At 54.9% G+C, this 14,082-nt stretch overlaps 5 protein-coding genes across 5 annotated transcripts; 2 read left to right on the forward strand and 3 right to left on the reverse strand.

Moving 5' to 3' along the window:
- Nucleotides 1-210: 210 nt before the first annotated feature.
- Nucleotides 211-1,992, forward strand: SSZ1 (Hsp70 protein that interacts with Zuo1p; the record flags this gene model as incomplete). The annotated part of the gene is made up of 1 exon (XM_064807967.1): nt 211-1,992. One exon carries the CDS (start codon nt 211-213, stop codon nt 1,990-1,992), a length of 1,782 nt encoding a protein of 593 aa, XP_064653871.1.
- A 339-nt stretch (nt 1,993-2,331) lies between these two features.
- On the reverse strand, nt 2,332-2,858 carry LTR77_010751 (uncharacterized protein; the record flags this gene model as incomplete). The annotated part of the gene is made up of 2 exons (XM_064807968.1): nt 2,332-2,611; nt 2,668-2,858. 2 exons carry the CDS (start codon nt 2,856-2,858, stop codon nt 2,332-2,334), a joined length of 471 nt encoding a protein of 156 aa, XP_064653872.1.
- A 4,108-nt stretch (nt 2,859-6,966) lies between these two features.
- On the forward strand, nt 6,967-8,589 carry LTR77_010752 (uncharacterized protein; the record flags this gene model as incomplete). Its single annotated transcript, XM_064807969.1, has 1 exon — nt 6,967-8,589. The coding sequence occupies one exon, from the start codon at nt 6,967-6,969 to the stop codon at nt 8,587-8,589; it is 1,623 nt and encodes a 540-aa protein (XP_064653873.1).
- A 54-nt stretch (nt 8,590-8,643) lies between these two features.
- Nucleotides 8,644-9,965, reverse strand: LTR77_010753 (uncharacterized protein; the record flags this gene model as incomplete). The annotated part of the gene is made up of 2 exons (XM_064807970.1): nt 8,644-8,856; nt 8,985-9,965. 2 exons carry the CDS (start codon nt 9,963-9,965, stop codon nt 8,644-8,646), a joined length of 1,194 nt encoding a protein of 397 aa, XP_064653874.1.
- A 432-nt stretch (nt 9,966-10,397) lies between these two features.
- Nucleotides 10,398-13,725, reverse strand: LTR77_010754 (uncharacterized protein; the record flags this gene model as incomplete). Its single annotated transcript, XM_064807971.1, has 3 exons — nt 10,398-11,161; nt 11,473-13,420; nt 13,489-13,725. 3 exons carry the CDS (start codon nt 13,723-13,725, stop codon nt 10,398-10,400), a joined length of 2,949 nt encoding a protein of 982 aa, XP_064653875.1.
- Nucleotides 13,726-14,082: the final 357 nt, after the last annotated feature.

Here is a 14,082-nt window from a genome sequence, read left to right on the forward strand (position 1 = left end):
TTACAATCACGTGATGATCAGCGTCACGGATTGAGTTTGGACCCTGGTCGAATAATTCCAGGAAATTTTGACGACGTCTCGAAGCTGGACATTGATCTTGCTGTTCACATCTTCTTGACTTCCGACACACCAAAACACCACCACATCCCGACCGAGGATAAAGGAGAAACCACTACAACTACACGCAACGACCAACACAAGCAGGGCACAATGAGCGCCGACACAGGCTCACCAGAGCCGACCTCGCAAGAGTCCTCACGGGTAGCGATAGGGTTGTCGTTCGGCAACAGTAACAGCAGCATAGCCTACACCACCGCCAACGAGGGCAAGGCTGAAGTCATCGCCAACGAGGAGGGTGACCGTCAGATCCCATCCATTCTCTCTTACGTTGCTGGTGAAGAATTCCAGGGCACACAGGCGAAGGCTCAAATAGCACGGAATCCCAGGAACACAATCGCCTTCTTCCGAGACTTCCTGGGCAAGGGCTTCAAGGATGTCGATCCCAGCCCTTGTCATGCCAGCGCACACCCAGTGGAGCTGGACGGCGGGAAGAGCGTGGGGTTCGAGGTGCAGGAGCATGCTTCAGAGGACGAAGAAGGGAGCAGTGAGCCAGCGAAGAGCACGCTATCAGTTTCAGAAGTATCCACAAGGCATCTGCGGCGGCTGAAGCAGTCGGCGTCCGATTATCTGGGCAAGAGCGTGAACGCAGCAGTCATCACCGTGCCCTACGACTTCACTGATGAGCAGAAGGCGGCACTCTCGAAATCTGCGAAGGAGGCTGGCATCGAGGTGCTGCAGTTCATTCCGGAGCCCGTGTCCGCTTTGCTCGGTCACGATGCGAAGGTCCAACAATCGGGCGAGCAACCACAGCAACATGACAGGATCATACTGGTTGCAGATCTGGGAGGCACAAGATCAGACGTCTCGGTGGTAGCGAGCAGAGGCGGAATGTACACTACCTTAAGCACAGCACACGACTATGAGCTTGGAGGCAGCACACTGGACAAAGTACTGGTGGAGTACGCAGCGAAGGAATTTCTCAAGAAGAACAAGACAGCGAAGGACCCGCGCGGCAACGAGCGAAGCTTAGCAAAACTCACACTTGAAGCCGAAAGCGTCCGGAAAGCTCTCTCTCTAGGTGCATCCGCCTCGTTCAGCATCGAGAGCTTGAGCGACGGCATCGACTTCAGCCTGAACGTCAACCGCACGCGCTTCGAACTGCTTGGGAGTAAGCTCTTCCAGTCCTTCACGCGCCTGATCGAGTCCGCCGTGCAAAAGGCGGATCTGGATATTCTCGACGTCGACACGATCCTCCTTGCGGGCGGGGCTTCGCATACGCCGAAGATCGCAGCCAACGTCCAATCCCACTTCCCTTCCACTACGACCATCATATCTCCCTCCACTAGCTCCACTGCCGTCAACCCCTCCGAGCTTACCGCACGAGGCGCAGCTATTCAAGCAAGCTTGATCCAGGAGTTCGAGCACCAGGACATCGAAGACAGCACCGAGGCCGTTGTAACCGTAACACCCCACCTCTCCCACGCCATTGGCTTGGTGACCGGCAAGGAAGGCTCAGAAGAGTTCGCCGTCATCGTCGAGCCAGATACTCCTGTCCCTGTGCGGAGAACAGCGCAGATACCCGTTGCGGCTGGCGGCGACGTCCTGCTCAGACTCGCAGAAGGCGTGCGCGAGATCAAGGTTTCGAAAGCGGAGAAGCCTGGTACGAACGGTACCGCTGGGTCTGACGACGATTCCGATGAGGATGGTTCCGACGACGAGCCAGAGGAGGTGCGGAGTAAAGTCCTCAAGCCTGGCAAGATCATCGCGGAAGCTGGGCTGAAGGGCGTGAAGAAGGGTGGAAAGGTTGAGGTGCAGGTTAACGTGGCGGCGGATCTGGGCGTTACGGTTGTTGCGAGGGAAGTTGGTGGGAAGGGTGGTGTGAGGGGTGTTGTCGAGGGTACGGGGGCTCAGCAGAATGGGAGTGCGGCATGAGCTGGATGTGTGGGAAGGAGAATGCATTGGGGGGCGTTTGATGTGAAGCGATGGTATGTCGATGTTTACATTATTGGGCTTAGAAGGGATAACATCAGATGTGTGGTAGACGGTCAGTATTGAATGGCAAGTACGATTTCGATCTGCTACCGCTTCTCTTGCTACTTTTGTCTCAAGCATTGCTTCGATCCCTGCCACTGTTGCTCTCGTTGGCCCGCTGCCGTCTTCCATCCACAAAACGTCGCTATGCATTGAGAGAGTGAGTACTGATGCCAGTCCAAGTCCCCTTTATGTACAAGGCTATTGCAAATCTGCTGAATCGTCGCAGGAAAGTCCAGATCAGCAGAAAGTTACGCTGGAGCTATCGCTCACGCCGTCCATCGCCTCGTCGTCGGATGCAATCTCGTCGATCTGGTTCACAGCTCCCGGAACGACATTGCCTGCAGGGCGTTCGGTATGTTCGCCTGCTTTTGTACGGACTTGTGCATCTGGGATCCGGTTGCCGTCCGCCGGCTTGCTACGACGGCAGGTCTTTCGCGAATCGCCGGCGAGTCCAGCCTGAAGCTCACCGTCGTTTTCGGCATCCTCCATGTCATCCTCTCCGCCCGAAAGCTCCTCGCTTTGTGCTTCCAGCCTGCTATCGCTTCCGAGATTGATCTCGCCGGATGGCGCCACATTGGCAGCTCCGTTTGGTGCCGACGCTTCAGGCTCATGGACAAATCGTAGTTGCGCTTTCCGAAAAGGCGGTGCTCTTGGTCAAATGGGAGGAACTGGTCTTCGAATCCGCGGAATTTTGATACAAGCAGCCTATCCTTCATGCGTCCCTCCACCACAGCTTCGATCGTGTCGGCCTCTTCGCCGTTCATCTTGGTTTCCGCATGCCACAGTCGCTTGAAGCCTTTGCCGACCCTTTGGAAATCTTGACCCCACGCCACAAGGACAATAGTGCCGGCTCCGTCTGGTGATTGATGCCTCGCGGCTGGTTGTCGTGGATACTGACGACCACGCCCGGGTGTACGACGTCCTTCTCCGTCTCGAGACATATGACATGGAACCAGCACAATTCTCCCTGGCGGACCGTGACGTTTTTTGCGCCTCTGGAAATTGTGGAATGTCAGCGGACGTGCGAATCGCAAGGAACTGACTTCGGGGCAACGAACTTGTGACTTCAGCTACCTCTCGGGCTTCTTGAAGCGGACCCAGCCAGCTTGGGTGGTAGACTCGGGTTTCCGTGGTCACCTTCCAAACGACGGACGAATCGACAGTAGGCGAACACTCGTGCTGGCTGGGCCTGCTAGCAACACCTTTGCGAGATGCCTTCTTTGGAGCCATGGTACAGCTTGGCCGGTGCAACTGAGTGTGCGGTGAAGCTGTTGCGCAGAAAGGAGATTTTGAAGAATAAACCAGCGGGCTTTGCTGGACGGACTAGCTGGTTCAAGGACTGACATGTGAAAATTGACGTCAGCGATCGAAACGGCATTGCTTCTTCACGACTTCGACATCACTGATGCTTGAGCTTCTGCACAGTCTGCTGGCTGTATGAGGCTTTCAGTCGATGAGTGTTCCGAAAGCAAAGCAGTTTAGTAGCTCACGAGCGCCGGCAGGATTGAAGGAGGACTGCAGCGCATCTCGCCGATGAGAGCTGTTTGCTGGCCGCACATTTCAGGTGGATACTGGACTTCGCGCAGCAAACACCGATCCTTTCGACCACCAACTGGATCAATCTACTGGAGATTGGAATCGATCCAATGCCCGAACCCAGACCTCCGCAAATCATTCAGGCTCACACCTCATCAGACACCCCCAATCCCTCGCAAAGCCAGATCGAAAGCACGGGTACAGCTGCATCATGAAATCAATCCCATTACCATCCTCGTTGATGCTCGAGCACGAGAGCCAAGATAATTCCGCCTCGCCGTCGAACCAAATCAAGGGTGCTGAGGGTGCCGTGTTGGATAACTCGCCGCCGTAGGAGTTGGGGTCGTTGATGACACCGAGGGCAATGGTTGCCAGGCTTTTGGATGAACGAAGGCTCATAGCGGCGAGGGTGGCTACTTTGAGACGCATCGTAGAAGGACTGCGAAGGATGAGAGATGGTCTCGGGATGCCGCCGCTGCAACCGGCAGGCTTCGAAGGTGAGATGATTGTCTTGGGAAGGTGGACTGCGATGTCTTCGGAGGGAAGATGGTGTTGCCCTGATGATGAGAATCAAATTGACGGCAGCCAGCCCTTGCTATTCACAGTGGTCGGTTCCACATCTCTGTCAGTAGTAAATTGTTCGAGATTCAACCCACATTGAGCCTTCGAGTGGGGCAACGATGGCAAACAAATTCGTCGGCTGTGGCACTGTGGAAGGATCTCTCGGGTGCAAAAGGCATGTCAGTATGAAAGCGTCGAATAGCTCTGCCTCGTATGAACGTGCTCCGCTACTGGTACAGACAGAGAAACTTTCCAGCGAGCACGGCCTTGGTCGTCCCCAAGATACCCAATCGCCACATCCACCGCAACGCTGGCAGAAGGACCACGATAGTTCTGCTGCTCGACCTTTGCTGGACGATCGGCTCCGCCCTCTTGTGAACTCTGTGTCGTTGGTGCATCTTTGTTGAGCATTGCTTTTGATAGTACAGCTGCATGTGAGCTGTTTTTGGTCGCGACCACTGCATTCTCGCAATCGTGTTTATGCAAACGAGAGGTCAGCAAGGTCATCGTAACCATGTGGCTGCCGGTATACGCATACCCCAGTCTGCAAGGCCTGGACCGGGATGTAAAGTCTGCAAATTGGATGGCCACACTGGATAGATCGATTCCGGATTTCGTTGATGAGTGCTGGCTGGGAAGGCCAGCCCAGCTCTTAGGCAGCAAGATCCAATGGGAGCACACATTCCACCTTGCCGCGGCGTGCTGTTGGGACGTATCTGCAGATTCTTTGGCATCCTTCCGTGCCGTCAATCGCAGAGTGGATTTGGTCGGCGTTGATAATCAAGGGCATAGGTGCTGGCTCCCAATGCCCCGGTGAGGTCTCCCGACCTGCCGTGACAAGAATGGCGTACTGTGACGTGACGTTTTCTCCGACCGTTTGGATGTTGACGTTGTTGAAGATACTGACGATGTCGTGAACGAGGACTGGGACCAGATTTTTGTCTTGCCAGTCCTCCGGTTCCAGACGAGAGTTACCATTGTGCATCCAGTACCAGCTTCCACGTTTCAAATAGATGTCGGCGTCGTCAGGGACACGCACTGACTCATTTCAGCATGAGCCTCACATCTTGCGTCGGGGTACTTGCTGTGTATATAATTGCCGTGCATCACCCCGGACGCCGTTCGTACCCATTCAGGACGTGCGCAACAAGACTGACACGCATTCACTGGGTCTGACTGCGACTTGCCGAGAGAAATTCCTTGCGGCCGTGTATTATACGAAGCCGTCCAGCTCCTCCGTGAGCTAGCAGCTGTGGCGGTGAGAGCCATGTCGTGAAGGCACCGGTGTAGCTTGGGTTAACGTTCGTTGATAGAAGAGAGGGCAGAAGATGAGGAGATGAGGACAGCAGAAGAGGGAAGAGGGAAGGACACACATGCTTCGAGACTGCAGTCTTCGCTGTTGCCTCGAGACGAAAGCTCGAAGCAAGAGCGCTCAAGGCATGATTGGAAATTGCTATTCAACTTGTGTGCAGCCCAGCAGGTGCGATTGCTTTGCAGGCTCCAAGTTCATCTCGGAAGTCTATATCTTTGTCGGTACAGTGGGTGCTTGATATGCCAACATCGAAGTTTTAGGAAGGTACTCAACGAGCAATGATGTATGCGGCACGTAGCAGTGACTTGAAGCTTCGAGGAATAAGTACTGCCCTGGTCGCTCGCGTTTGACTCATCTTCTGACGCTCTCGCGTCTTTGCGGTGATTGTCAAGAGAGTTCCGTGCAGTAGCTAGATGATAGCTTCGATGTAGCGCCGGCACGACGAACCTTTCATCGACACACAGCATAGGTATCTGCTTCGAGATTGCATGCTGAGGGGAGAGCTACCGGCTACATGTGTTAGCTGGGAATGGCCAACCGGTATTGCAATGGTCATGCTGCCGCATTTGGAGCTGGCTTCGGCCTTTCGAAGAGGCCGTAAACCAGAAGGACAAAGGAAATCAGGCGTGAAGTCGAAGCGACTGGAGCAGCCAAGATCGAACCGCCTCTGCCTCTTGACACTCCCGAACATTAGCCGTCCCGGGCATTGTTCGCCGGCGACGCGAACTCACCTCATTCACTATTTTCATCCTGTCACTGTCGAACGTGAGACGGGCCATCGCCGCAAGCATCTGGACAACGAGTCCTGAAGATTATCAGCGCTACTCCAACAGTAAGGCGGCGGCTGGAGTTCTAAGAGCCGTATTGATGGACGCGGCGAGTCGTATGAGTTAAGGCGGACCTGGATCAACATCTACATTCAGCCGCACGTCCGGCATTGCGTTGTGTCGAAGATCGTGGAGTGCTGAAGATCTGGAAGTCATGCACGGCCTACTCTCAGTCCATTGAGCTCGCCATCTCTGGTGGCATCCTCCTGCCGACGTGAGGTGATTATGAAGCGACATCTGACACCAAAGGGCCTCCAGTGCAATCATCATCATCATCGCAAGCGTCGGCTGTGTGGTGCGAGAGAGGGTGGTATGGCGGGATATGACCTCGTCGGTAATATTTCCAGCAAGTCATTGCACACTGCAGTGTCGTGCCAGAGAAGTGGATGGGAGTCCGTCTTTTCACTTGCGTTGAAGAATTGTCGCCGAAGGTAGGTGGCTCCTTCCCTTTTCGCCTGCAACACGCGTGACGCGACTCAGGGTCTTTGTTCTACCTGTTGGCAAACTTCGCACCTCACTTCTTCACTCACTCCATCGCACTACCACGCTATCGTCCTTCCATCACACGACCGAACCAGCAACGATTGTACGAGCCGCTCTTGCAATCATCCACGCTGACCTCGGAAGCACCTCACAATGGCCGCCACCACCGCGAACCAGACTACGGCGAATGTAACGACTGACAACAACGCAACTGGGCCAGCACAAGCTGCTGAGACCGCTGCAGCAAGTCAGCCCTCCGACGACGACAGCGATGTCTCGATGGACGACTCCGACATGAGTGACCGCTCGGACTTCACCGATGACCTTTGGGTTCCTCCAGAGTCATCTTACCTCAGCGGCGAGATTCTCCGTGCGAGCCCAACTGGTGTGATCTACGACCTGTGCACTGCAGCAGAGCTCAAGAAGTTCGTCAACGACCGCAGGCTCCAAGATCCTTACCCGCAAGGCGTCACGCTCAAGTACTTCTACCTGCGCGAGCTTGAGAAGGCTGATGAGAGTCTGAGCTTCCGTTTCATGGACCTTCCTGCCGAGATGAGACTCCTGACCTACCGCCAACTTCTCGTCCATCACAACAATGGCCAGGGCCCCGTAGGCCACCTCCACCCGCAGATTCTTCGCACCTGCAAGATGGTTCACGCTGAGGCAAAGGAAGTCTTGTACGATGACAACACCTTTTGTGCCTTCTTCTCTGTCTGTCAAGGTGGCGACGTGACTCATCGGCTGGCACGTGTTCACGGAGAATCAATGGTTGGGCATTGCGGTCATATGAAGTACTATCGGATCCCGCGTGCCATCGAGGACTACCCTGAGCTCTTCCGGCGCATCGCGAGGCTCAAGATCACGCTGGACTATGAGTGTTATGACGAATCGGAAAATGGTGACGAGTACGATCCTGCGTTACTCAACTATCCTCTCTGGGGACTTGCATCCTTCCTGATGGATGGCCATCGCCTCAAGAGACTGCATCTCGAGCTTATACTCCCCGATGGACTCACCGACCAAGACTACGAAACGACCCTATTTCCTCTTCGTCGTCTTAGCAACATCAAGACTCTCACTGTAACTGACAATGTCCCGTCCCGGATCGTGCAGAAACTCAAGTCCGATCTGCGAAGCTCCGAGCCGGCGTTCAACAGCCTACGCCACTGGAAGTTGCTAGACGATGAAGCAAACGCACAGATGGAGCTTTTCACATCAGTACACCCAGGCTACGAGGAGGATTACGGCGAGGACTTCTTGTCAGCGAGCATGGAGGATCTCAGTTTTCAGTCCACTGTGCCGTACATGTGGAAGCAGAAGTGCTTCAACTCACGGTTGGAAGAGAGATTCATCGCCCAGCTGTCGATGCTTCGCGAGGCGCTTCAGGGATTGCAAGCTGTGGAGATCAAGAAGCTGATAGAAGCTGTGCTCGAGAAACGTGCGGCGCTGAAGGCATACAACGAAGTGTCTGACGATGGGAGGCTTGCAGAAGCTATGTCTTGTGCGAAGGACTCCAACTTGTTCGGCAAAGCGGTGTTGAATGAGGAAGGAGATGAGTGGAGTGATGATGAAGAGCCGGACGAAGAGCCGACCGTGGAGAAACCGGCTGTCAGTGGCCCGTCCGACAAGCCGCCTTCGACAGCTGAGGAAGGCGACCCTCAAGGAACCAACAAGCCGGGAGCAGAGGTCACTCCACACCCAACCTTGACTTCGTCCCAGATCGATGCCATCTTCGACGAATGGGTTCCTCCCCGCTCGCCTTCTCCTGAGCTTTGACGGAATGGCATCACGAGACCTGGGAAAAAACCAGCATTTCCATTGTATTACTGGCTACGAAGGTGGTGCTGCAGGCACGCCTTTCCCTTCGGTCACCCCACCGGCCCACTCGCCGTCCTTTTTCGCCCATTCCACAGTGCCAAAGTTTGGTGCTCGGAGTATGCTTACACTGAACGCCGACATCTTTTCACACTTGCTCGACAACGACTTCATTTCTTCGGCGGAAGGGAACGTCTTCCCCATCACGCCATGTCGCGGATTTTGTACCTGCATGGATATGTCAGCATCGAGGAAGAAGCAAAGTTGATGCCTCTGGGATTTGCTGGTGCGAAAGGCACATAGTGGATGGTGCTTTGATGCGCTATAGCTGATGAGCATGAGTAGATAGCACATACCTCCATGAAGAATTGTAATGTCGGGTTTGCAACGACCTCCACCTGCTCCAAGCTCTTACACGGCTCCAACGCCTCCAGTAACCCTTTCTTCCAATCCTCTCCCGGCTCAACCTCCAACGTCACATTAAGCACCATGACATGCTTCTGCGTTTCCAGCACCTTCTTCAAATCCTTCGTCGTAAGCGTATACAAGGTCAGATTCAACGCTCTCAGCCCCTTTGGCGAATTCTCCTCTTCCGTCAACGCAATCACCGGATCTGGAGCCACACTCTTGTTAAACGCCATCACACCCTGCTTGTTCCCCGCCTCCTGCAAGTTCGCAGGATCATCCGGATCATCTTCCACATTCTCCGGCGTAGCAATATTGAACGAGCAGCTGATTAACCCAGGCCCGATCAAGTCCGGTAGCTCAGTAGCTTGGATCTTGTGCAGGAAGTCTTCATCCTCGTGCCGGAAGGTGTAGTTCACTTCCAAGAACATCAACCCGCGCCGCGCTTCACCTGGGGCGTCGGAGGTGTTGTAGCGCAGCCACTTCCCAGCCTCACGGAAGAACTTCTCCTTCGCAAACACATCCAGAAGGTGCACCGCGCGCAGGTTGGGCAAGGCTTTGAAGAACGCGATAGCGTCGGCTTGAGATTCAGCGGTGATACCGGCGAAGAGCTGACTATACACCACCACGCTCTTGAGATTCGGCAGACGAGACGCAAGCGCCGCGAGGTAGCCGGGCGGGTATCCCATGCTGAAGAGCTCGAGGGTGAGACTCTCGATTGAGCCGGGCAGGGCGGGGATGTTCCATGGTTCGGAGAGGAGGTTCTGGTACTCGTCGACTTTGATGTCGGAGGTGAGGGTGAGGGCTTTGAGGCCCGCGGCTTCGGGGGGGAAGTCGGGGATGGTGAAGGATTGGAGGGGGATTTGGGCGCCTTGGGCTTGGGAGGGGTCGACGGGTTGGCCGGGGAGTGTGGACGGGTCGATGGTGGCCATGTTGATGGGGTAAATCAAGGCGGTTCAAGAGGACAGTGTAGAAGAGTCAGGATGGGTTTTCTGCGAGCAGGCGCCATTTTGAAGAGGTTGTTGATGTTCGAGGTGGGTGTTCATGCGGGCGATGTCAGAAGTGTGGGGAGGTGGGGGAATGCAGGGATGCTGAGGGTTCAAACGGCGCGGGGACGGCGGAGGCGGAACGGACAGATGGCGCAAAGACAATCACTGGCTGTCAACATCGAGTTTGAAAGGAGTGTGGGTGACGGAGGCATGGTAGGAGTATCTGCTGCCCTTCTCGAATCAAGCAAAACGAAGCTACCTATACCAAGAATTTGGGCTCATTGAACGCAACGCAGGAATCAAGAGTGAAGTACAGATCTTGACAACTTCCGTGCTCGATAACTCGAACGAAAGCACATCGTTCTTGCGCTACTATCAAGCATATTGCAACCTCTCAGCGCTCCATCCTGGCCTCAAATAATCTCCATCGAACAGCACATCTAAGCTCGAATCAGCGACGTAGTTCAGCTTCCAGTCAATGCCGACCTGTCCACCCTCCTCACTCTGCGCCCACACCGCCAGGCCAATGGTGTTGTTCCCACTGTAGTGAAGCACGCCAGGCGGGACAGGGAAGTCGACCTGGTTCCCGATATGCGGGTTGAAGCGTCCATATTGGTATCCGTTGACAAAGAGCTGTGCGCGAAGCTTGTGGCTATGGGGAGCAGAGAGCTTGAAGGAGATGCTAACGTCCAGGCCGAGAGGGAAGGACAAAGGCACCACGGTCCGATAGAACTGGATTCCAGGACCAGTCAGACCGTCGGTGGGTGGAGAGCTCGTTTTCCAAGCACTGTCGTCGAACCCCGGCAGATGCCAGCCCAGTCGCTCCGCATAGAGACCGCCCTCGGCAAGCGCTCCGCGCACCGGGTCAAGCTGCGTGCTCGTACCACCAGCAGTGCCGGCGACCTTCCAGGACGTGAACCTGGCACCACCCTGCAAGCTCGCTGCGAGGATCCCACGCGGAGTCAGATACGTGGGCGTTTCGTCGTGACCGGTGATATCGTGCACGACAGTAAGCGTGTTGCGACTCTTCAATGCAGTCTCGTCCAAGGACAGTGTCTTGTTCCCGGATTCGAGGCTGACGTTCCCGAGGAAAGAACCAATGTGTTCGCCGTTCAGCCAGGCACTCCAGCCACTGAGTACTGTCAGCAAATCAATATGGTCTGTCGGCAACAATGCACCTACAATGCGTATCCGCCTATCACATGCAAGTTCACTGCCGTTGCCGATCCGGAGAACTCGCCACGCCATACGACGATGCCGTTGCCAAAACCTGGGACTGCATCAGCGTTGTAACCTTTTTGGAGAGCGTAGCGAGTCAACTACCGTAGTCGTCGGAGTAAAGCACTGGAAGCGTGTTTGGCTTCCTTGGGTTTGGTGTTGTCATGTGATCAGCCTCTGTTTGTATTGGTCAGTACGAATTCATGACACGATCGAAAGGAGAAGCACTCACCAACCCATGCAGCGCTTGACGCCTCGTAACCTGGCGCAATTTCCGGCAAGCTGTCCGCTGATTTCCAGCCGGATAGCTCTGGAAGCACCACGCTGTGCTGTTTAACGCCCTGAAGCTGCGCCTTCAAACTCCCGTAACTCGTGCGAGATACTTCCACTGTTTTCCCGTTCCACGATAATGCACGGACGTTTCGCGGTGCAAAGACCTCAATCGTCGTAGCTGTTGTCACATCCCCGGAGACAGAGAGGGTGCTCCCTTCGAGTGTTGCACTACGGACGAGATACGGGCCGCGAACAAACACCGTCTCGTTGGCTGGTGCAAATGGGTCGGTCGAGAGAGTTGGAACCCAAGCAGTGTAGGCGGTGGACCTGTCCATGACCACTACTCGGACCTGCTTGCCACTACTGTGGCCCCGGCTTGCAGTGAAAGTGAAGACACTAGTGCCGCTCGCCTTGTCAAAGCTGACAATCGTGCCGCTTCCGGTCTTTGCATTGACTATGCTAGGGCCGGTGCACCCGTCGCCGTTGGCGTGCCGTCCGCTATGAGCATCTCGGAGATAGAACTCCACACCCTCTCCGTCTGGTACCCACAAGAACAGAGTTGGCTCACCATCGGTGACGATGTAGCTCAGCACTTCGGCAGTAGAGTAGACTAGGTGACCGTTTCCGAAGGTGAAGTCGGTCACGATGATCTTGGACTGGTGACCATTCAGCGCTATGGTGGACTTGTACTGCGGGATAGTGAAAGCGCCCTCGTAGGTGCCAACGTGCAGCTTGAACCTTTCCAGGCTATCTGACGAAGAGTTGGCATGGATTGTGACGTAGAAGGCGGCATTCGTCTGCGGATTTCGAAGCTCAGTCGTCAGGACGGCTGGGTTGGTCGTAAGTTTCGTGCTGTTCCGTAGCCTGTCTGTTTGTGTCAGATCGGATGCTACGCGGGTAAACAAGGCAAGTAGCTTCGTTTCCGAGTACTTGTCCCAGAGCGACCGATCCTCGCTGATCGGCGCGGAGTAGTCGTAGCTGGTCGCGACAGTGGGCGTAGCGAAGGAGCCCCAGTTAGTTCCGCCATACATCATATAAAGGTTGAACGATGTGACCCGTGCGGCTATGTTATGGCGGTAGAACAGATTGGCAAAGTCAGGCCCGATGTCCGCAGGACAGCCACCTTGAGGCCCTCCCCACGGATTGAAGCTACCACCTTGAAACTCTGGCAAGAAGTTCGGCTGCGTCGTGTTCGGAAAGCTCTCGAAGTAGCTGTAGTAGTCCATCACTTGATAAGGGACGTAAGGACCATTCGTGCCGGCACATTGGCTAAGGTCGCAAGTCCAGCATGAGGGATAGCTGTCGACGCCGCTGAGGTCTGTATTGCCGAGTGCGCCGGGAGCAAAATCTGAAGACCAAGAGTAAGTGTCCATGTTTGGATTGTTGAAAGCCAGAGGCACATCGATGCCACTATCACGAGCAAGCACCTCCAAATCGTTCATATACACAGAGGCGTTGTGGTTCGCGTGTCTTTCAGCCGGGTCGCCGTTCCATTGTTCGCCGTACTCGTTTTCGATCTGATACAAGATACCATTGCCGCCGTTGGAGATTAAGTACGGCAACGCCGCTTCAGCAAATGCCTTCAGATAAGGCGTGTAAGCTTCGATGTACCGCTGGTCGCTGTTTCTCAGCGCACCGTATGCTCCGGAGCACAGCCAGTTCGGGAAGCCACCAGCATTCGCCTCGGCATTGATGTACGGCCCTGGGCGCAGGACGATATAAAGTCCGATTTCTTTTGCGAGGGCAAAGAACCGTCCAACGTCATGCGCTCCAGTCTCAAAGTCGACTGAAGTGGAGTTGAAGGCGTGATAACCCCAGCTGGAGTAGAACGTGAAGCCCGTGAAACCAGCCGCCTTGATCTTCTCGAGTATGTCGCGCCACATCTCTGGTACGGGTATGCGCCAGTACTGAGGGAGTGAAAGGATGAAACCGTCAGCACTGTTCATGCGTAAGACTCTCGGTACACAAGACTTACATGCATTTCACCGGTGAAGAGGAACAGCCGTTTGCCATTCACGAAGATGCTGTAATGGTCCCACTCGACGATGTCGTTGACTCCGTCATTCTCGATCGGCCACTCACTGCCGGAGGATGCTTGCCTTGCAGTGATACCTTGGGCGGAGGGCGTAGCATCTCGAACTCCGGCATCCTGTCCAGCGGCCAAACAGACTGGTAAGAGGACCAAAGACAACGTGAGAAAGAAGAGCCGCATCCTCGATAGTACAATCGTTTGTGAGAGGTGAGGCACAGTCTGGAAGTGCAGGTAATGAGAAGGCTAACCTGCTGTTTTTCAGCACAACTGGAGTCACTACTTGCCGCGTACCATGTACGGTCCACAGTGTCCCCACGAATGGACACGACCTGCATACCGCTCTATAGCCGGCTCCATCTTGCAGCTGATGAACAGACGGAGAAACTTGCTGTGAACTTTCACAACAGCAGGTGAGGATGTCGCTCGGCTCTTGGATCGATGAAGAGCCGCAAGTGCGGAGATTGATGAAACGATGTGGAGCCGAACCTGCATCCGGTCTTGTTAACCTTTTCTTGGACTCTTTGCCTTTATGTCAAC

Source organism: Saxophila tyrrhenica (genome assembly GCF_035928015.1).
Source record: "Saxophila tyrrhenica strain CCFEE 5935 chromosome Unknown scaffold_26, whole genome shotgun sequence".
In the NCBI taxonomy this organism is placed as follows: domain Eukaryota; kingdom Fungi; phylum Ascomycota; class Dothideomycetes; order Mycosphaerellales; family Extremaceae; genus Saxophila; species Saxophila tyrrhenica.